The 24390-nt window shown below is 39.2% G+C and overlaps 1 protein-coding gene across 1 annotated transcript in view; it reads left to right on the forward strand.

Moving 5' to 3' along the window:
* Window positions 1-24390, forward strand: part of CACNA1C (calcium voltage-gated channel subunit alpha1 C) — a 488452-nt gene that overhangs the window by 287017 nt on the left and 177045 nt on the right. Inside the window, exon 5 of the mRNA XM_064458535.1 lies at window positions 5306-5445. Coding sequence (XP_064314605.1) covers window positions 5306-5445 — 140 coding nt within the window. The remainder of the gene's footprint in view (window positions 1-5305; window positions 5446-24390) is intronic.

Here is a 24390-nt window from a genome sequence, read left to right on the forward strand (position 1 = left end):
TGGTGTGGGTCTCATACTGGAAGCATTAAGTCTCAAAACGACTGTGGTAATTGCCATTCCTGCTTGTTCTGCCTTAGGAATCATCTTCATTTTCAATGATGATTGTCCTTGCTACAAAAAATACAAAGGCAAGGTGGGAAGTATTTCTTCAAGTACTCTTGGAAGTTAAAGGAGAAAAAAAAAAAAGAAAGGTTTTAGAGTCTTTGTTTGTCTCTAAATCCACCTAGTATACACTGCTTACCACATATATCTTGAAGAGACAATACAGCACAACTGGCTTCCTTTATGTTAAAACATGTAAGTCTAGAGAAAGAGGAAAATGGACATGTGTAGGAGCAAGCATAAATTCTAGAGGGAAGTCTCAGTTTTTATACAATTTATTTTACTAAAATGTGCCTGTATACTTTCCCCTGCCTTCTGAAGATAGGTCCTCTGGTATCCAAAAGGATCGTAGAGTCAGTGGTTCTAACACGGCCACAGGAATATGCAGCAGCAGCAGAGGGGAGCAACTGCTACATTTTCTGGAGAGGGGATGCACTTTAGACCTCTAAGCCTGTAACAGTTTATTGTTCTTGCCCTGTGGAAGATCTGCTTATTCATCAGCTAAGTCTTTTTAAAAAAGCTTGATCCTAGCTTATCTTTAAATAGCTTTTGACCCTGCTATAGTAGCCACCATTAAATGCTGCTTTGAAGAAAAATGTCTGTTTGTGGGTATCAATCAGAAGATCTGTGGATAAGAACATTATTAGTTAAGAGTAGAGATCACACCCCTAAGCTGCCTAATGAGGCACAACCCATAAACACTAATGATGAGTCAAATCGTTTTCTGCTTCCTTCAGTTCTACTGTTCCTCTTTTGGAAAACATTAAGCTTTCAGATATAACAGTGATGTCCTCAACATTAGGCTGTTGGAGGAAATTTCTCTTGGGAAAGGACTAACTTGACAATGTTGTGCTAGAATATCTATCTTTCCTGGCAATGCTGTGGTCTGTCTGCCAAGCAAAATCATTCTCCAAGGACCCGTAGCTTCTGCCAGAAAAAAAGGTGTCGTAATTTGAAAGGCAGTATTACTTGGGAAGGTAAGCAGTGAAGATATTTGGAAAAGATCTGAAATTTAGAACAGACTGGAAAATGTGGTCACAGTGTTTGTCTTTCTGAACACCTGTGGGGAGTTTCTAAAGGGCAGACCCAAACACTTTCACACTCACAAGTCACAGGTGAACTGTAAAACATTGTGAAAAAAATCATTGTACTTTACTATTTCATTATACCTATGAGGATTCATTCAGCTGTGTTTTTCTGCTGATTTTTGAGCTTAGAAATACCAAACCCTCTGTTTTCTCTTTATATTCTGGAGATCCTTGACAAGTTCTTTTTTGATGTTATAAAAATCAGTCTGCCCTCCCCACAGAGAAAGAGATGAAAAGCTGTAGAGCAGGTTACAGCCTTATCATGCTGCTGTTGGGGTCACTTGGCAAAGCTAAAACCTTTTTGATATTTCAGATGTCAAAAGGGAAACAAAAATATAGGAAAGAAAAACACCAAGGCTAGCTTCATACCTCGCAAGAAAATGTGGGGAAAAAAATAATGGAGTGTTTCCATATATGCATATGTGTGATAGGTATTTATTTTCTGCTTAATAGTTCATGTGTGTCAAATGAGTTTAGTTTAGGTGTAGTCATGTCGCAACTGAAATTCAGAAATCAAGATGCTCATAATTGTGCTTTATCAGTGGAAAATACTGTATCCAAATGAAAATGGGGCATGAGTTTAGGCTGGCACAAAGTAGTTAGCTGGAAGGAAATAAGATTGATTTCTGTATTCTTTTCTTTTAAAAAAAAATTGTGAGGTTTTCAGTAGCCACAAGAGATTAGTCCTCTTGCGTTTTTATACCATCCAAACTTTCATTTCTCTGTCAGCACAGTGTGTTCTCACACCAGGCTTGGAGGGTGCGTTTCAGCTAACTCACCTACCAAGAAGAGAAGGAAAGAGCTGCACCTTGCTCCACCGTACCTGCTGAAAGCTTTTCCCAGAAGTTTTCCTCAAAGAACAGGTTTTCCCATGTAAATATAGAAGGTAGAAGGACTCTGGCCTCCTGTTTTACATCAGTAGCTTAACATCTGTCTACCTCTTTTAGGACTGGGAAGCAATTAGCTAAAAAATTAAAAAGAGTCTATAGACCTTATAGAAACTACAAATTGTATATGCGTTGTGGGGTTTTTTATTAATAGAGGATAATGGAAGGGACCATCAGAAGCCTTACCTTTCTTCTGTGTTCTATCATGGTGCTGTTTCTGAACAGGACATTTTTTTTTTTTCTTTTCATCACCTCTGGGTCATAACGAGTTACAGCCAAAATAGTATGTGGTAGTTGTAGCCTCTGAGTCGTAGATGTCTGCCCACGCCCTAACTCAGGAGGTGATTGGGACAATGAAGTAGGATTGGCAAAATGTACTATAAATCTGAAAGGTGGAATAGAGATTCAGTAGGCCAGATTGGGCACAGTCTAGACCCCAATACAAATGGGAAATAGAGTGAAATAAATGAGAGAAATAAAAAGCTTTATTGCATTAGTAAAAAGCAGGATTAGTACAGGGGGAGATATTAAGCATGGAGTAAATACGTTAAAGCAGGATTATCAGGAGTAATGCAATTTAAGTTTACATGTAGGTTTTTTAAATGAGCAGGGAATTTTTCCTGAAGTACAGTAGGCAGATGATGGTCGGTACCTCAAGACAACATGTTTAGCATTTCAACGCTGGAGTATACAAACATGGGGCAGGACGAATGTCCTGCAGTGGAGCTGCATTAGTCTGGGAAGGCGGGTTCTATCTCCAGTGGAGTTAGCTGTCCTACTGCTTGTTTTTCTGCTTCTCCTGAATTAATTGAGGACATGTATAGCTTTTCTTTTAGGATGTAGAATTCTAGAGCAGCCCACAGTTTGCTCGTTACATGAGTAGCAGGAGAAACGCCCTTGGTGCCAGCTGCCAAAGGCTGCTGTTTGGTAAAACATGGGGCCAGTGATGATGGGGACCAGGAGGACAGGCCCTCAGTTTTGCGCAATTGCTGACTCAGAGTTCCTTGAGATTTCTTATTTTCACTCTTGCAAAAGAGCTGAAAAACAGCATAAGAATCCTTTTGCAGTTAATTCTTTTTCCTCCAGAGGATCCCAGGAAACTGGGACTGTTGTGTAGGTATGTCACTCATCATCTGCTACAGGAATTCTGTTGACTAGGAAGATAGAAATATTTGAATAAGAAATAGGACACATTTCTAAAGCTTAATCACTAGCTTACTGGAAATACACTACACCAAATCTGACCTACCGTGTTTCTATTATGAAGACCAGCAGAAAATTGCAACTGTATAATTTGTGTACACAGCTCAAGAAATACATTCCAATAACTCATGTTCTTTGCATCAGCCCTTGTTTATCTTTCCCTGTGGTATCTGTAGTCAATGCAGTATTTCTCATAGGCTCTGTTTTTGTCTTCTCTGCATCCTGCTGCTCCGTCTGCAACACCTACAAACTCAGCATCTAACCTCCCCACACACACGTTTTCCCACGCTTGTTACCTAGTTGTTAAATCTTTCTGCAGCGCTTGAAGTGGAGGCTTTGAATAGATCCAGTTAGGAGTTCCTCAGAGCTGACAAGTTTTATAAGACTCTTTATATGAAATTTAAAAGGAAAAAAAAAAACCCAACTGCTTAAGAAACTAATTTTGCATTTGCACTCCCCTAATCCACATTTCTGTGTGGATTTAGTGCTGGGGAAAACTTGTTGGCTTAGATGCTTCAGTAAATGAACCCTCCTTCTTCTATCCAGGGCAAGGTCCCTATGTTTGTGGCCCTATCAGAAAGTTTTAACCGCTGACTGCAGGGACTGGAGGTCATTGTAAAGCAATCAGGCAACTCAGTCTCTGGTTGATATGCAGCTTGGGGGCTCTCTGTGGCATACGCCAGTGAGGTGTATAGATCAGATCCTGATAGAGGTACACCAGACTGAGAAGCCTGAGAGAGAAAGCAGTCAGTGCTGAATCCAAGCCACTCCAACTGGGCTGTTTCTGGCATCCCAGGCAGGTTCTTTAAAGTTATCTCTGGTATCTCCCTGGCATGTTATGGGCCACAGGGTCTCTGCTGCTCACAGGCAAGCTTTTTCTACAGAGCACCAAACATCCATTTAGACTGGAACAGCTTTTAACCTCTACTGAATTTGGCTGGGTTCAGGCTGATGACTTCAAGGCTGAAATTGATGTAATTAGCATTTTCACGAGGAATCCGTCCTCCCCCGAAGGTACTGATGTTTTACCAGAAAAATGGAAGCTGACTCCTGAAAGCTAATTCATTAAATCAAGTTTTTCTTAACACATAGGGTGAGCTTTCAGATCTTTCGCAGAAGAACATTGTCTTTTCTGCCTTTTCAGATGTGTTCTGAGTGAGACATCTTCTCTTTAAAGCAGCTACTCCTACTAGCCAAGACAAAACATTAAGACTGGTATAATAAAACATTCCAGTAATAAGACTCCTACAGTTTTATGCTTTCCCTAGCCAATGCATCAGGGGATTTACAAATGGATACACAAGGACATAATCTGAGTGTACTCCCTTATCTAAATATTTGCACCTTGAAGGATCCCTGAGTTTTACTCCAAGTTCTACCTGCAGTGACCTTGGTGAATCTTAGTTCCCTGTAAAATGGGTGACACATAATTAATGATTAGATTAATTATGGATAAGGACTTTTTCCCCAAGGTGGATTGTTGGTTAGTAAATATAGTAAAGTATTGGAAGCAGAAAGAGCAAAAGCTAAAATTTGTGCTTTCTTGCCACTATGTCCAGACTGTCTGGTAAAGACAGCCTGGAGACTGCCTTCAAAATCTGACCCATGTGCTCTGCTGTCGGTGACCCTTTAAATTCAGCACAAGGCATTAGCAGAATGGCCATTTTGATGCACCCGGCACGCCAGGGCAGGGAGCACACCTCCACATGCCACCAGGCAGGCTGGTCCCTGGGGCAGTCTGTCTATAGTTGCCTGCAAGGAGCCATTAGGCTGAAGGAGGAGCATGTCGTGTTTATGTCTGCTCCAGAAACAAGTGTTTTGCAAATGGTATAGACATCACCATTGGGCTACTGCATATGGGAAGAGTCTGTCTCTCCTCCACCATATGCGAATGTCGACTGAGATGTGTGACACTCTTCACAGGTCTGTGAGATAGTTTGGGTGATATGATGATGATGATCTCTGTTCCTGTTTAGCCCAAGCCTTGCTGTCTGCCTACAGATTGTTTCCTCTTTCCTTTTGCAGGCTTTTTAGTGCAATTTTAGAACAAGCAACCAAAGCAGATGGGGGGAATTCAATAGGAGGAAAAGGTGCCGGATTTGATGTTAAAGCACTGCGGGCTTTCAGAGTATTACGTCCGTTACGGCTGGTGTCTGGAGTTCCTAGTAAGTAATGTCATTGTTTTTCTCTTATGTATGCTGTAGTGTGGTATGGGGCAGGAGTAATTTGTGCAACAATTTTGAAGATGGAGCGTGCTGCAGATTATTTCTGATGTGTGGGGGAGGACTTTTTTTCAAATTAATGTAGATTCATGACAAAAGTTATATTAATCAAAGGATGACCAAGCCAGAGCTGAAGGGGAGTGGAATTTTGTTGGTATGTCTATCTGATTGTGCAACCTTTGTAAACAATTAAAGTGGGAGAGCCAAGATTTTTATTATTTTAAGCAAAAGATCCTTTAAATGTGAAGTCATAGTGCGTTGTTGGTATTATAATTACTTGACCTTGATGGTAATGCTGTATGGTCATTTGTGTTGATTTTGGAGGGAAAGGAGCTTTTTCATTAAAACTGTATTTTCTTCTTTGCACGTGATGTTCTGATCAAGAGCTCTGGGAACAATTTAGAACCAACAGGACATAGGTCAATAACACAGTCATGTTCTGATAGTCTTATTTCCTTAACTTACTTGGAATGCCTCTGAGAAAGTCCTCAAGCAGCTTTTGATAATCTACCATCCATTTTCTTATTTACAATGAAGTAACAATGAAGTACAATGAGTAACTGGAAGTCTGGTAATTCTATTGTGGAGGTGGAATATGGGCACTGCAGTGGGAGGATTAAATCATTTGACTTGACAGTTTGTAATAGATGGGACCTATTGGCCTTTTGGAGAGAGGGTTAGTTGAAAGCTGTCATTGCTTTCCATGTTTATAGTAATGAGAAATGTAGTTAGCAGGAAAGGAGTTAATCTCCTCCAGAATAGCTGTAGAGAGAGCTTTGTTTATTTTTATTTGAGGAGCTTGCTAGTTTGATATCTTGAAGTACTTCTAACCTTAGTCATTCAAAAACCTTGGGTCAAGTTGCCATAAACTCTATGAGATCAGCTTAAAAATCATGATTTATTTGTTAGGAAGAAAGTGTGAGACACTTTTTCTTTGGCTTGTTTTCTGACCCACTAGGTTATATTAGAGCCATGTTTGCAGGCTTTTCTCCACAACCATAAAGGGTAGAAAGTTTTTAAATGAATGGTAAGAATCTTCGTGGGAGGAGCTGATGAAAGCAAAAAACTACTGAGACAATTGACAGGACTACTATTTGGTCTCACAAAAAGCCATGCTTGTCTGCAAGGCCTCAGCTTGTGTCCAACTTGGGGTTACTTTGGGCACCAGTGGGGGAGTAGAAAATATTGAAAAGTAAATGCTTTCTATTAGGCAGCTAAGGACCTTCCCCTCTGATACAGAACTAACATCCACTATTTATCCCACCTCTGTTAGGGATTACTGCAGTGGCTTAATTCATGCAGACAAACAAGTACCATGCAATACCTTCAGTCCATGCAGAATGCAGCTCTTATTTCGGCCAGGTTTGTCTCATGAAGTGTATTTTGTCTGTAGTCTTCAGTCTGCACTGGCACCCACTTAATTCCTGACTGTAAATTAAGGTTTTGTTGTTCTTTCCTAGTCCTTCTCCAGTCTAAGTCTTTCAGTGGTTTCTAGTTGTGTGCCCATTGTATGGTAAGGGGAAGGTTCTTGAATTCAAACATCTATGAACTGGGGCATTCTTGGGGAGATGTACTCTGTGTTCTGAGAGCTGTTCTGACATAGGCTGAGCTTAACTGTGCTTGAAGTTCTTGCCCTTTTGGAGAACAACATGTGTTCCCCAAGACAAAGGGGTTTTGTTACTACTGTTCAAGTCTCTTGACTAGTGCTCTTAGAGGACTAGAGGAAGCTGAGGCAGCCAAATCTGACAGAGTTCATACCCATATGCATATACGGTCTTGATCCCAGTGCAGACTATCTAATAGTTCATTTGTGGATTTTCTCATCAAAAGAACTATTTAATTTGCACCAGAACAGAGCAAGGGGGCCTAGTGCATGCTAGAAATATTTGGTCTAGACAATGAAATGCCAGTCCAGTGTCAAGCAGGTAAACCATCAACTTGACCTCATGGACATTCTCTATTAGTCTTTATGGTTCTGACTAGGGACATACTTATTGAACCAGGCTTCTTTAGGGCTGGTGTGGCTTTTAGAAAACCTGCTGAGGTCTGTAGCTAGTACATCCTCAATCTTCACTGTGGATTTTTGAATTGTACAAATGCCTGTTGATTAGCCTAGATAGATGTTATCACGTCCATATGTATTAGAGCATAACTTTTCTCATGAGGTCTTTTAGATAAGATTGCCTAAGCTAACCATAAATAGTACATTACAGGATTACATTATTACATAACAAATTAGTGTAGGGGTTTAGAAGTCAAATCTCTGGGTCTCATTCAAGTTCTGTCCCTGAGACATTATGAACACCGGTGGGTGAGTTACCAACATTGCACTTGCTGTGTTTTGCCATCCATTAAAAAAAATGCCTTTTGCTTCCTTCCCTTTCTAAAGTGTAGTAGACTTTTCCACTATGAGGAGATGACCCACACAGATTTGTCCAAAAATTACAGGAATGTAATATGCACTTCAGTTTCTTCTCACTTAACAGACTCTGTAAGTGTATGGAAGCAGCATCTCATTAGAAACGGGATCCTCTGGGTCATTGGCAGCTGCCTTCTGTATGGAAAGCCCAGCATCTGCTGCTTGGCTTGAGGTCCAGCTCTAACTGCCACTATCTGGGGAGGGGCAGCAGGCGGGAAGTGTAAAGCACAATGATTCTTATAAACCAAATTTATGTAGCGTGTGGTAAATCTCTGCATGTAAATCTTAAACTCCTCAGGATTGGGGCTGAGAAATAGGTTGTCTGAGGTGGAGAGGTTGGCTTGCAGCATGGAATAATTTTTTCTGAGTCAAAAGGAGTTTGTATGGATTTTTTTCTCTCTGGCTCAGTCCATAGAAAATAATCCAATTTAAGAGGGGCCTTTTTTGTATTCAGGTTCGAACATTTAAAGACCTATTTTATAATACGGAGAGTTTCAATGTAAGTATGATTAGAAGTAGGGGAAAAACATATTAATTGCCCTCTAAAGTAAATTACTAGTGTCTGCATTTTGCAGATGGAGAGACTGAAGCTGAAGTTCAAGGTTTAATGCTTTCAGAAGTATCTTCTAATTCTCTGTGTCTCATATTGGCTATCAAGTGCTAGACACCTGGGTCAGCATAGGTACCTGAAAGCTTCGGGTAGATGGATAGAGGACATTGGCCTCAGAGCTACGAATGCCTTTTCTCTAAGTCGCATCCATGCTTAGTTCCTGGGACCTGGCTGTCTCTTGCCAGAAGAAGTCTCAGCTATGTAGTGAAAATTCAGGGACTGTTCAGCACAGTAAGTAATTCATCTGCAAGCAAAGTTGGTTCACCCACAGACAGACAAGCAAAGGTACGTCCAACAATCTTTGGTAAGATTGAACTGTCCCAGACCCCAAATTACTTCAGTGCATATTAAAACCAGAAGGGTTTGAGGTCATGAATTCAACAAAGCCTGAAGACTACATCTGGATGACAGTAGTGGACACATAAATATTTCATAATCTTTAAGAAAACAGATGATGTTCTTTATGGTTATATGGGCATTCACAAGACCACTTCTCATGAGGAAGGAGATTGACATTTTGTTTGAAAGATGAGGCAGTTGGTTTTTTTTTTTAACCGATGTCACAAAACCAATTGCAGCATCATCAGATAAGCCTTCAAAGGCACTGAATTTAATGTCTTTGGGTTCCCATTACACCTTCAAAAATTGGTGTTAAGTATTTACGCATTTCCAAGCAGTGCAATAGGGATTGATTGGGGTTTGATTTGTTTAAAAAAAAAAAAAGAAAAAATAACAAAAGGTAGTTTGTGTTCCTTCCTTGAAAACTTTTTGGAGTGAGAAATAGTTTTTGTTGTGACTGTGTGAGGCACATGGCAGAGCAGTAGGTTAGATACTTCCCACAACTCTTACCCAAGTGCTGACAGTTACTTTGTGAACAAAATAAAACTTAAAAGGGATAATTAAGAAAACTTTATTATTACTATTATTTCTAACTTCTTTTAAAATCATGCTGCTTCTGGAAAAATTATCCACTCCCAGTTTAGCCTGGCATTAACTTTAAATTAATGGTGAATATTTTCAAAAGCACATGGATGATTTAGGTTTCACAGTGGTAAGCACTTTTCAAAAATTAGGCATAAGCACTTTATATCATTGAAACACAGGCCAGACTTCACTGTTCAACTACTCTGTTACTGTTGTACTAACATAATTCTTGTAGTGTATACTTTATTTCATTGCTGAAATAACTTCACTGCCGGTGTACCAAACCAGTCTCCTTGTAAAGATAAATAAATAAATAAATAAAACCCAAACTTAAAGACCCACAAACAAACCAAACTTCACATGTGCATTACAGCACCCATCTTAATGTAGCATTATGATCAATATATTGGTTTGAGAAAGGAGAGAAGAAGGAATACAGTTCCTTTGACGGACATAAGTAGACAAGTGCAAAATCAGCATGTATACCAAAACTTAACCACTTCAGTGTCTTGGAAACTCCTACCCAGTATCTCCTTTGGCAGGAGTAAAGCATTGCAAAGTTTTCTAGAGACAGAATCAAGTCAGCCCTTTTGTGTCAGGAGTTTTCTGTTCATTACTCTTCTATCTCCATTTTATATTATTAAATATGTTAAACCTTTTTTCAAATATTTTGTGCCTGAGGGAGGCAAAAAGAAGCATCCAATTCAGCAATGAAGAAGCGTGATCCAATTAAAAAAGAAAATCACTCCTGACTGTTGGAAAGGGCAATCAGTTACTCCTACACATGCTAACTCACACCCATTTAACTCACTAAATTCCATTTCTATCATCTTTATTCATGCTGCTTAAGTATACCACCTCATACATTCTGTTCATCCTCTTTATGTTGTACTTTCCCTTCATGTACTTGTGTTGTTGCCGCTAGTTATTGCCTGTCTGATATTTGGTGAACTTAATTTATAAGCTCTTCTAGAGAACTGGAAAGCCATATAATTTGAGTAGATGATGTGCTCCATACTTGTATTTTCAATGAGATCCTCTGCTGACCACCCAGATTTATTTCTGCTACCAGATTTGTGGTAGCAGAGGACCATGATATCCTTACCAAAGCTAGAGAGGAAACTTGACTGTTCTAGAACAAAAAGTTTCCATAGTTTCGTTTTTGTTTTTTTTTTAAAAAGAACCACAAAAAGCTAAGCCTGTCATGTGTTCAAGCTTCACTGGAGTCTCCTAGCAGGAGAGGGTTACTCTAAGGCAGTGTAGGTAGGTCTCTAGCACCAGTACTTACATGGTCTACTGGAGATGAAATAATCGCATAACTGGAAAACTGAGAGTATGAACAAAGGAACCTAAGCGGGACCCTCCTCATGACAGTGAAGTGTCTTTCTGTCAGTGAAACAACAGCATGTGACTAGCTGAGTATATTTTTTAGTTAAAATTAAATAAGACCAAAATTTTCATGCTTTAGTGCCTAGAGATGACTACATGTATTTAAATAACTAACTAAAGCAACTGATTTTTTGGAAGGATGCTGCTGTTGAAGTCTATTACTCAGAGCTTTGGTGAAAATTGGGCACCTTCAGCCAAGGTGAATGAAAAATTTAGATGTTTTTAGATTTTGGTCTGTCTTGTTACAATTAGTCCTCATTTGGCCTGAAATGCTCTTTTCCATTAAAATTTACAATGCTTTCTCAGTCCCAGCAATGTTCTCTACCCCATTTCATTGCAGTGTTTTCTCATTACCACAGTCATCTTCCATCCTTATCCCAAACTCTCTGGCACTAATCAGATTGTGTTTCTGAACTTTGAACTATGTAGGGAAGTATCCTATTTTCACTTGCAATGTCCTGATAACTCTGAGCCCTTCAGGTGTTTATCTGATGCCACGTACACCACATACAGCAACGAAGATGAGAAGTAAAAAAGCCTCTGAGGACTCTGTGAGAAGAGTAGTGCATGAGGAAACTTTTGCCCATTTGTGAGAGGTGCTGGATTGGCAAAGTCATCCAGCTGGGTTTGTTAATTTGCCATATTGTTGCAGGTAGGTGAAGCAAAGAAATCCCAGGGGTAATTGGGCTGGATTTTTTTCTGTCTAGGCTTTGTCTGGTGGGACACTGCCTAGGTACATTGTGCATACTGTTACAGTTGGTTTTTTGGGAGAAGTAAGAGAAAGAGGCTTACAGATCCTTACAGGATGTTTAGGTTATAGCCTGCATTTTCCAGTGAAGATTGTTCTTAATTCTGAAACTGGCATTATTTCTTTTTTTCCCCCCTTTTTAAGAAATATGATCTAACCTCATAATTCAGAGATAAACCTCAAGGAAAGAAAAATATGAGAGGAGTTTTGTAGCAAAATATAGAGCAACTTTTACAGAGTTTGAGACAGTAGGGACATGTCAGACTCACTATGGTAATCCTCCTAATGTAAGACTAAGCAAATAGTTTATCTCATGTTTGATTCCAGGACTCTGAATTTGCTTTTGAATGATTTATCAAAAATGGGGATTTCGTGCTTGTTGCCGATCAGAAGGCCTTTTAGTGCTGTGAGCCAGAAACTGTTACTATACTGAAGACTTAGTCTTCAGGTACACCTGATTTAGAGGTAGTGTACCTAACCAGGGGGGAACAGACATAATGTTTTCTCTCTTGTGTAATCCTTGTAAAGCTGAATTTGTCTAGAGGCTAATTTGTACTCAGTTTGTAATTGAAGCATCCTCAAAGCCACTCTACATGGTGTGTGGAGAAGGCTAGGTCAGTAAATAAGGATCAAGCACTATGCAGAGAGCCCAGTTCCTGCTGCAGTCACACTGGTCCTGAAGCCTTAACGTTCTGTCTGTACTGTATAAAGCAGGGAGAATGAAATGGTCATTAACTACCCTCACATGCCCTCTCCCAGGGGAAATTTACTATTCATATTTGCAGCATCATGTCAACTTGGGTGTGCCAAGCCACTTTACCGGAGGGTAAGGAGGGGACCTAGAGCAGCTCTACAAGTTGTTAGCTCCTTCTGTACCTCAGTGTGCAGCAGTGATATTTGCCTTATTCCATTCCCAGCACCTGACTGGCCTGTGATTTTCCTCCTGCTTGGGTCGCTGAGACAATGCAGCTCAATCTATTGCAATGATTCCATTTTGCAGCCATTGTAATAAACACACCCAGTGCAGTTATTTGGCTTGCATTTGGGATTTATTTTTTTTAGTGCGCAATCAAAATTTTCAGCTGTAATTTCTCATTGTTTTCTGCACAGCCCGAAAAAATTAACACCACTTTATATTGTTGAGGAAATAATGTAATTGAGGTAATAAACTCAGAGAATTCAAGAAATCCAAAATGACATGTCTTTTGAGAACCATGCATTTTTGGAATACGGCAAAGAAATGTAAGCCATTCTGTTTCTATATGTTGAATAGCACATATTAAGTCATAAGTTTTAAGCAGATGATAACTGGAAGTTAGGAAGGCAAATTTTTTTCAAAATGTGTATGTTTCTGGCAGAGTAGAGTTCACAGTCATCTGTTTTACACATGGTTTGTGTTTATACACTGTCACTGGTGGAGCTGGGGGCTTAAATTCACCCTCCTGATGCATGAGAGGTTATGGTATAAACAGCATACTAGTGGAGAATTCTGGCTTGCCTTCAATGCGAGGAGATAGGAGAAGTGGCCTGATCAAAGCTTCCAAAGTGTGAAAGGTTTGTATGTAGGTATGGAAGAGTGGAGTAAGCTGGAGGACTATATAATTGGCAGTTTACTGCCACCAAACCTATGTGATAAAGGTCATTGACAACAGAGGGAATTGCTGCAAATACATTTGGGCAAAATTTGGCTTCCAGATTTTAATTCTGCCTTAAATTTTGTTGTTGCTGCATTTAACAATGTCAGCTCTTGCCAAGTCCAGTTCCTTTCATTTCTCCTGGGCTCTAAAAGCTGTTGGAAACGTGTTTTCAAGCAGATTTCTTACATTCTCCTTCATTCTTGAACAAGACTTCTCAACCATCTGTACCATCTCTCCAGTACATACAGCACCGTGTGAGGACAAGTTGCACCACCTTTCCCATGTCATTGCCTAGCTGTTTTTAATCTCAAGTGGCCAATTTTTTTTGCTTTCATTACAAATGGAAGGAGAGTGGAAAAAAAAGGATAGAACAGTCTGAACCAAATGTCCTCATTAAGCTTATTTCTTCATAGTTATCTTAAAACTCTACACATGCTTGCAAGTCCTTTATTTACCTAGGTCACTGTTACTCAAGGGAGTAATTTGATTCCAGTGTAGCATCTCCCATAGGTAAAGATCAATCCTGAGTAGGGCTTACACAATCAGCACCTAAAGCATGTTTCCTTGAGTGGTACAACCTGCAGAATGATGTAATTTATGGCAGAAGAGGTTAACTCAGTGTAGCAAAAAAGGGGTTGTCTTAGTAAAGATGATGACTCAAAGGCACAGACTTCTTGTTGTAATAAAGATTTCTCTCATATTTAAGAACGCCAAAGAAAACAGAGAAATATTTATTATTTGATCTTGGCTAGGTAGCTCTCTTAAAAATAGCACTAACTACGAATGTACCCAATAACTGTGTCAGCCTTTATCCTACCAATTACTGTGCGTGTTGGCATGATTATTCAACATGTCTTCACAACAGAACAAAACAAAAAATCCCAATACCATAATGTGGGAGCACATCAGGGTGTAGGCAGTCCCTTCCAGATGAAGAAAATAAAACCCACGCTGACATTAAAGAGCAGACGTGGAGATAGTCAAAAAATCCCAGCTTGCCTTAGTAAGGGTTTTTTTCCAGAAGTGCTCTGGACGAATCAGACTTACTTTCTAGCACCTTTTTTGCATTCTTCAAGTAACGTGCAGAGTTCTCATTCAGAATGGGCATAGGGCTTGGCTTTCAGAGAGGGCCCATGCCATCAAGACACTTGTCCTACAGCATCTGAAAATCTAAGAAAGCCATCTGCTGTCTCCCAAGAACAGTCTTCATTGTTGTTTAGACATGCTTTTGTCTGGACCATAAAGGAGAAGTAGTATACATACAGATTGTAGCTAGCTGGTATCAGCGGGAGTGTGTTGTGTTCCCCCTTGCTCACTTGTAATTGGTCGCCATTGCTGTCTCCGTGGTGGGTGAGGGAGGATATTGCTGTTCCAGGTCAAAATAGTAAGGCTATGATCTACTCTGTTTTCTTCTTACATCGTCTCCCAAATGACACCTCTACTGCATCTGATGTTGTCCCAAGCTTACATCAAATGTAATTTCATACTTTCACTCCAAGTGGCTAAATTTTCCATTGCTTATTTATTTATGGTTTTGTACGGAATGATTTGAAGTCCTTTGTTCATTTTCTCTAAAGTGAATGTACGTCTATTATATTTGTTACTGAACTGTTGGGACTTTTTAACATGCCTGGAGCTTTCTCATCCTCTCTTGAAGACATGACTACACACTGGATAGCATTTGTCTTGGAAGTGGGACTTAAGAGAGTTCATAGAAGAGAATGTTTTGCTTAGGACACAAGGCAGTACATGGATGTTCCATGACTAGCATTATTTGAATTAACTTTGTTTGTCCCGGCCTTCCAAAAGCATTGCTAGATGACTGCGGTCATTGTTGTGATCTTCACAAAACATCAAAATATCAGCAAAGCACAGATCAGTGGACCTGTCAGACAGTTGTCTCAACCAATGAATATATTTTGAGTCTCCTGTTTAGTCTCCAAATAAATTTTTTCAGTGATGATCTGAATTTGTAATAATATTGCATTTTGTACAAGTGCTATAGGAGGGAAAAAACCAAACCACACTCAACTGAGAGGAGGCAAATCTGAGGAAATTTCAGTGGCTACATAAATCTATTGGAGACCTTTCCTCTTTTTAATCTAGCTTCCCCAAAATCAGCTGCTGCCTTCTGAGTCACATCTGCTTGATATTACTGTGCTAGTTGAGAACATGGGAATATTGGCTGGTATGAACAACTAATAAACTTTTCTATGCTTAAGATGTTCACTAATGGAACAAATAATTTGTTGTTCTGATCATGGGGAAGTATTGACCAAAGGCAAACTACAGCCCACCTAACCTGCCCAGCCTCTTAACATTTAACCAAAATTTTCCTTCTGCCTGGGAAAAGGCAAGGAGATCAGGCATCTTTCTTAATCTCTCTTTTTCCCAGAAGCAAATCCAATTCCTGTTTAACACATGTAAAAATAACCTATCCCATATGTGTTTTGCCCTTTGTTGCAACTATTTTTTCAGAGTTGTCTAAATAGCTATGCCTCTTATTTTTTCAGTTTTAGATTATCTTCTCCTGGTTTGCCCTGCCACATCAATCACAATTCAGAAAACATCTGCTAGCCCTCTGCAAAGAATCTTTTTTTTTTTTCAACTTCAGTAATGCTAAAGCTGCTCAACATGTTTACATTAGAAACATTTTTGACAGAAAGTAGCTCATGGAATAAAAGAAATAGAAGAAATTATAAAAATTCTGGTTTTGTCACTTTTTTCATAAGGCTTACCAAATTTTATTTTCTTTAGGAGTGGAAAGATCTATAGAAATTCAATTTCATTATCAGGTTACAAAACCTCCTCTCTAAATTTTCTTCAAGTGTCTCATCTTTCAATCAGATAGCATTCTGCAGAGACCTCCTCTTTTCGAAGGCAGTAGTACACACCTGGTATGAGGACTGGGACATAGCAAATGCTATATGTCTTAGAAGTATAATTTGCTTGTTTGTTTTCTATTACTGTTAACACATTAAACTAGCAGACTGGCTGACATTTCTGTCTTGTTTTGCACTGGCTGTTGGGGTTTTTTCTGCAATAACTGCTGTTCCTTATTGTTCAGCACGTTTCTGCAATTGATGTGTTCTCATAGGCAGTTGCTGCACGTTGGTTTTTAATATGTATTGGAAGTTGCCAAAAGATAAAGTTCCTTTTAATCAGGGTTGATGTCTTGGTCAGAAATCAAACCAATATGTCCATGTATCTATACACACAAGCTTTACAAAGGCCTGTTTTAAATATAATGGTTCTGTTGTTTAGTATAAACAGTGCCCAATGAAAGAATTTGAGTTTGAGTCCCCCCTTGCCATCACAGCATAGATGAAAATTTAAACTCAAGCTTTAGCCCATCTTTTGCTTTTCATATTCCAGTGTTGAGATCGTTATTTCACTTAAAATATTTACTTTGGAGGGGGCCAAATTCCACTCAGATTTATATTTGTAGATTTCTGTCTCTGTAAAGGATTTAATTTAGGTGTTCTGTTTGTAGCAGGAGAGCCTTATGATACCCTCTTGACAGCTTATTATATGTGAAAGGAAATTCAAAATAAATAAATGTTTAGTTCCAGTGCATTCCAGCAATACATATACAGTCTGTACAAAAGTCTTTTGAATTGTGCAACTCATAAAGAAAGTTACAAAGAAAGTAAATATCAATAAAGAACCATTCTTTCAACTGACAAATACATCTCTTGCAAAAACTGCAACCATTAATTTTCCTGTCCAAACATACTGGAGCTACCTAGTGAGCTAAAGGAGGTCTTGCTTATTATATCAGAAGGCATTTTTTCCCCTAAAGCTGTTTTATTATCTGATGCCTGCAAGCAGAGTTTTAAGTCTAATCAGATGTATAAAAACCAAAAGCAACAGTCCTTACTAGTGTAGAAAAGAAAAAAAAAAGCTGGAGTTTTAGGGATTCTGAGATAGGACTGATTAACTACAGAATAAGTGAAACCCTAAATCCAAACTCTCAAATCTAAGAGGCAAAGTTGTTCAGATTTGATTGGCCACGACTTCTCAAGGATTTTGGCATTCTACCATGCGTTTTCATTAATAGCATTTTTAGTAAAACAAATCCCACGTGTGCATCAAGACAGTAACACAGCAGTGATCACATGTCACATGGTTTGCATTAATTCTTTCATTACCTGATCAGGAAACTTTCTATTTTTAGGTTCTCAAAACACTCCTGAAAACCCTGTATAACAGTAATTTTGAAAATGCCATGCTATGTCTCTCTGGAACTTAGTTCCAACTATGCCCATTAAGCTCTACCCAAGGTTAAGAGGTGGAGTGGGTTTTCTTCTCCAGGGCTATATAGCCACCTAAAGAGAAAGTTTTAGGGTTTATCCAGTATTTTGTTGCACTTTTTCCATCACAAGAGGGTAAAAACTTAGTGTAGCTCCTGGTATGCCAGTTATGATAGACTTGGAGCATTTAACCCTCAAGAAGATCAATTTTTGTCATCAATATATTTTTCTCCAAGTACTACAAAATGGTAGTAAAATCATCCCTCGATGCACTTTTACATTGGCAGGATCCCTGTTAACATTTGTTACCTTGTTAGCTTTTACCTTTTCTAAACCTGTTAACAAGTGATAAGTTAGAGCATCAGGAGAAGGATCTCAGACAACTAAGACTCCTCATTTGTAAGACATGATTATTTATCAATGGACAAAAGGGGCTAACATCCACTTACCTGGGGAGCTATGAGAATAAACAGTTAAAAATAACACTGTTCATGACCCTCAGATTTTGGCAACTTTACAAAGGCATTTGTAACCCAACAGTCATTAGTCCTCCATTCAAATGCTGGTACACTCACAATTAAGACCCAAGTGCTTTGACCCCATTTCTGTTACCATGATGCTTTAGCAGTTACAGGTGTCCATAGCTCCTTATTTTATAGACCTACATCCTTAGGACACAGTAATGTGTGTCGTCATTCCTCAGAGCTGTATACAAATAGCATTTGGCATTCTGAAACAAAGCTCTTTCATCATTATCTCAGTTCCAAGGTTACTTTATTGTTTTGGGAGGTTTAATCTCACTTGACCATACTAACAGCAGTACAGCATTTTGACACATTCCTGTACAAGTTTTCTGACTGAATCTGGTGGCACAGGACTAGACCAAAATTTGCTCCTGTACTTGAGCTTGAAAGACTGTTCTCTGTCACAGATGTGCTTGAGCAAGAAGGAATTTAAAAAGATAATAAAATAAAAATAAATAAAATAAAAATAAAATATTAATTAAATAAATAATAAATAAAATAATAATAATAAAATAATAATAAATAAAATTTTAAAATGCTATAGATCATCTCACCAAGAACTGGTGCAGTCTTCTGGCCAGACTGTCTTTGGTTTTGCATAGTTCTGTAGGGAGAGGCGTGAATAAAAGATATTCCTATTTGTGGTCCTTCACAGTGGTTAAGTATAGATAAAACCTTCACAATGAGCCAAAACCCATTTTCTCAGAGAGTCCATGGTCTTTCTGTTAGCAGAAAATCAAAGCTATTTCCTGGGAAAGGGTGACAGCTGATCCTTGCCGGCCTAGGAACTAGGAACATGCCCTTTACCTGCCTTAATTTCAGTCCATGTCTGGCAGTGTATACTTCACCTCACACACCCCCCTCAGCATAAGACTACTTTACAGATCACTGTGGTCCTTGCTCAAAACAGCCTCAAAGTTAACTTACCAAACTTTACTTGTGTTTTTGATCAAAATGGTATTTTTTTCTGTAATGTGCAATTTTCAGTAGGCAGTTAGTTGCTGCTTTTCTCTGCGTGCTCCTTCTCTATACACAGGTGGCTGCATGGGGGGGACACTACACCTTTTGGTTTTTTTCCTTTCTTCATTAAAAGCCTGTAGATCTTGCCTGGACCTCATCATCAGCTGAACTGAGCTAGGATCAAATGGCTGAAGAATAAAGTTGAGCTTGTAAGGGCTACCTAATGTGTTGATCTGGAAAGACGAGCGAGATCTTCTGATCATCAAATAACCTTATAAGAAAGTGAACAGTTATGTACTTTGATTAAAAAGCTGTTGCAAAAGGCTAAAGCCCCCCAGGAGGGGACAGAGATGCTGTCATGAGTGGTGGTAGAGGTTTCTTCCAGCAGAGAGGCAAAAAGCTTAAGGCAGTGTGTACATTTATCCAACCATCCTCCTCCAACCAAAAGCTGGGGCTGTGTGGCTGCCATGCTGAGGGCAAGTTATATTGTCTAAGTTAGGTCACTCTGACAAACAGAGGATACTGAAGATGAATTGTGTTCCAAGAGAAAAGGATCCAGAAGGAAGAACAGGGGTTTGTTGTGGCTTTTGGTTTTGTTCTGCTGTTCCTTTCTCACCTCAAATGATAAGGCAAGGGTGGTATTGCAAGATTTGACAAATATCAAACAATTGTGTTCGTGTACACATGCCCATTTGTATGAATCTCCTTTTGTGTGTGTGTGTGCATGTATTTCAGTCTGAAAACTCAATGAAAACATGGTTTGAAAATAGAGGAATGAGAACATTGGGAGCAGATGCCAGAACTTTCTTTTTCTATTCATTCCAGCACATGGTTTTGAATATTATGTTCTTATATGTTTAAATGGCATTGCCTACTCCAAAATAGTCACTGTTCAGCTTGAAAAGGGTCTTTCCTAGTTTTTATTTGTTTTCACTTTGGCCAGTTTTCTGCCTTGTGTTGTGTCTTTCCTCCCTATTCCGAGACCTTGTCTATTATTCTTGAAATAGAAATTATATCTGCAGCCCCAAGAACATTGCAATACACCCACAGAATTTGCTTTATCTGGTAATCTGCCACTGATACTTTGAGATTCCAGCAAGACAGTAAAGGACTACCTTCCCAAATTGTAGCTGTACAGCTGTCCTTAACTGAACTGTACCATGTGAGTTCCCTTTACAACAGTGGTGAAGAAAGTTCTCAGTGTTTTCCTCACAAATCTTTGCAGATGTACTTATCTAAGGTATCTTGCCATGACTGTGGACCTTTTTGTGATAAAAATGTCTGTCGTTTTCCAGGCTTACTTTAAAATTAGTATAAAACCTTTCATATTTATGAATATTTAATGTTCTTCAATTTTCTTAGCCAATGCCTATGTTTATCAACTGAGAAATGTACTTTGGGGAATATTAGGGGTTATATTGCTTGTGCTTTGGAAATAAAGTTAACTGTAGTGTTAGTCTCTTAGTGTGCCATCATAAATAACTGTGATTTGCGGGTAGGCCTAGCTTGTGGCTGGGGATGGGGCATAAACTCTATCACTTAAGAGTGGATCCCAGAAGTGATCTGATTCAGGCACTGTGCTGAGTCACAAATCCTCCCCTGCTTCCTCCTTGCTTGCAGAAAGCAGTAGTTTTCTTCTGAACTATATTAACAAAAAAAATAATTACCTCCTACACCCTTGGCACTGGCTTAAGTACGAAAATGTGTGTGTGTGTGTGTGTGTGTGTGTGTGTGTGTATGTATGTATCAGAAGGTGGGGGAGGTATGGGTGGAATTGAAAGTCCTCACCTTTCCCTTTCATTCCTGATCGTACCCAGAAGGTCATTTGTATGGGATTGTGCCTGCTCATACTCCTGGTTAAGGCAATGCCATGGTCTAGGCAAAAAATAGTCCTGCAAAACCTATGAAGGAGTAGACTCAGGATACGCTTTCTCTGAAGGTCTGGACTACTAATATGATTAGAAGAGGAAACAGCCCTGTCCAGCAAACCAAGTTTGATCCATAATTGAAGACAGGTTGAAATGTGTGATAGAGCTGTTCTTGGAAAGGCCCAAATGTTCTTCCTGAGACCAACCTACCATTAGTTTCCTTGGATATGTTCCACAGTGCAACAATGCCAAGTGCATTTTAGCAGCTGGGTCTGGTGCATGGCAGTTTTTTATGCCATCTTGCTGAGTGTTGGTCAAAATCCAAAAAAGCTTGTAAGTACACGATGGGGTATGTAGGTAATCCCATTGCTTCAGGTGCAGACACTTACATGCTTAGAGATAAGCACGTTCTTCAATAACTGCCTGAACTGATGAGACAGCAACCAGCCCCTCTCCTGATTGTGTTCCTAAGAGAAAAATATAGCATCATATAATAGCTCTAAAACACCTGCAGCATCCCTAACAGTGTATAAGCTTTTTTCCTGCTCTCTTCCCTGTTCCCTCTGCTCCCCAGTTGTGCCCTAAAACTTTGGCTCGACACAGTCCTCTAGAGGCTGAAAAGGGCTTGACCTGGTATAAAAAGCAATGTTGTTCACATGTAATGAATATTTAAAACATTTTATCAGTGTAAATAAATGTTAAATTCTGTGAGCCTAGAGAATGGCATTAACGTGTTTTGCTTACTGAAATATTTATGGAGTCAATGTCAGCCAACAGAATGGAGCCAAGGGTTTTTTGGGGTTTTGGTGTTGTTTTTTTTTGTTTAGTTTTTTTCTTTTTTTAAGTAAACTGAAGTGCTTTTAAAATAAATACTAAGAGCTGTTTAAGATCTTCAATTATTAACAGAAGAAAAATGTGGGCTGAAAAACTGCAAATAATCCCTTTTGTGGCACTTTCCCTAACCTCTGTGCAGTTATCTCTTTGCCTAGCCTGGAGTGAGCTCCTCAAGGCAGATGCTGTGCCTTCACAGATGTCTGTAGAGTGTCTAGCACATGGCAAGAGCTTCCACGAATGAATAAGTACATTTAGAATGCCAAATATTTGAAAATCATTTATTTTTATATTTACTTGCCAGGACATAAGTTCAGGACTCTGCGTTTACGGTTGGCCAAAGATGGCATTGCCAGCCTCTGTAAGGCGGTGTTAAAACACAGATTTTCACTTTGCTGTGGGAAGGCAGTTACTGGCATCACCTACTTGAAACCCAGAGGCCAGCTTTGCAGTCTGATCAGGTCACCAGGCGTTCTGTTTTAATAATGAGTATGAGCTGCACAGCTCATGGCTAGGAGTACAAGCCTACCTCCACAAGGGAGAAACCGTCAAAGTTGTACAATGGTGTGTTAGAGAGAGTATCAGGCCAAGTGGGACTATTGTGAGCACCCATGGTGGGTGATATCTGTGTGTCTCAGTGCGCAAAGATTAACATCATGCATGAGTTGGGAGAGAAGTAATTTCTTTTTATAACGTCAACTGTGGTTTTTTCCTCTGCACAGGGAAAGAGCATGTAAAAGTATGTAGAATTTCTCACCACTAGTTAGAAAAACCTTTCTGTCTACATGTAAAGGGATGATTTGCCTTGGTTTACCCCGATCAGAAATACATCTGATCATCCACAGACACTGATCTGCACCTCTCAGATTTCAGAACACAGATCTGTGCTTTGAAGTATGTGGGGTTTTTACTAAAAAAGTGTGTCTGTCTCTTCTACCTACCCATGGCTCTCCCTCAGTCCTTTAATCCTTCTTTATCTGCTCTCCCTGTTCTCCATCTTGCTACTACACCCACTTTTCTGATTGTCCAGGCCTGATTCCTCACACAATTCCTTGCAACAGCTATTCTTGTTGCAAGTGGCTGCCTGAACTGAGAATGATGAAGTAATTTACTGGCAGCAGCTATATCGCACCAATAAGCTTGACAGCAATGCGGGGTTCGTGATGATGTCCATATATCCCTTGCCATTCTACAAGTAGCATTTGTTACATGTTCCGAGAGGACATTTCTAAAGTTGCTGCATAGTTATCAGTTTTAAACTTTTAGCGACTCTCTGAATACTTTGATGGTAATGCATGTAAGTTCGCTAATTAGCGGAATCATCCGGATTTAAAAACAGACTGCCCTAACGGGGTACTGCACAGCACATGTATCAATTCATGCTAACAGTATTCAGTAGCCCACCTCTTCTCCAAAGCTGGTTTATTATCTTTGAGAAGCTTTTCTCTGATTAAGCTAGCTGAAGCCCCTGTACATCTTCTGGTGGTACATGCTCCCCTTGAATGTCTAAATACCTTGTCATCTCATGTTTATGGTGCAAGCCGTTGATTTCACAAGCACTGCTTTGTTAAAACAAAGGGCATTGGTATGTTTATTGTATTATCTTCTCTGGACATCTGTAGTACACTGAAGCACTTTCATGGCGTGGGTGATAATGAAGATATATCTAAAATGAGAGAGCTTTTTATTCAACATTGTGTCCTCACTACTCTCTCAAGAGCACTTGGTATATCCTATTATGAATATTAAATCAATTAATAATAATAATAATTAAGGGTAAATTACATAAGACTTAGTGTTAGAACTCTTGACCTTGTAATCTTGGCTACATTTTGAATAACAAGGCTCCTGATATCGCTAAAAATTATGGAGGCCTTTATTTGCTTTTGTGTAGATGTATTTGAAGCTACAGATATTTCAATCTGCAAAGTTTGTGGGATTCTTCAGGTTCATATCCATCTGTAGTCTTTTAACTTTCTTCTATTGCTGTTTGGGAGAAGGTGCGACATTGTTTTCATTTCCTGGTGAGTGTTACATTCTTGACTGCCGTTAAGTATTGGAGTGATTCTGATATAGACTGCAATTAATTTTTTTATATATATTTAGAATTAGTAGACTGAATGAAGTGAGCATCTAGGGGAAAAGATTGAGTGCCTCATGTAATCATGGCAATATTTTTTCTCCAGAGACATTGGTTATCCAGAGTACGTACCTAGAGGTAACTGAGTGAGCAGAACATCCCACTCTTGTATAGGATGAGTTTTGCTCCTGTCAGTATTGTACTTCATGTGAGGATCTCTCTGTGAAAGACACTGTTTCATGCTGAATATCACTCCCTTTTGATAGTAGCATGAACCATTAACAGATAACTGAACTGACTGCAGACACCTGAAAAACTGTTCTGACTAGAGGGGTGCTAGTAGCTAGCTTTGCATTACTAGCAGGCAGTGAATGATCTTGCTGGCCTGCAGCTGATGCCACCTTTGATTGCTTCTGCTGCATTCCATCACAGCTGAGGAGCAAACACAAAGTCTCAGTCTTAGCTTTGAATTGACAAGTGGATTACCTACAAGTGAAAGGGCTTGTCAAGAGATGTGTCATCCTTATTAGAAAGTATTTAAATTAGTAAAAAAAAAAAGTAATAAAAATGAAAATCTAAGATCTTAGATGATAGATTTTAAACATTAATAGTTATCACAAATTCTCTTGGCAGATGTATAACAGA

This window comes from Phalacrocorax carbo, chromosome 1 (assembly GCF_963921805.1).
Source record: "Phalacrocorax carbo chromosome 1, bPhaCar2.1, whole genome shotgun sequence".
NCBI classification, from domain to species: Eukaryota; Metazoa; Chordata; class Aves; order Suliformes; family Phalacrocoracidae; genus Phalacrocorax; species Phalacrocorax carbo.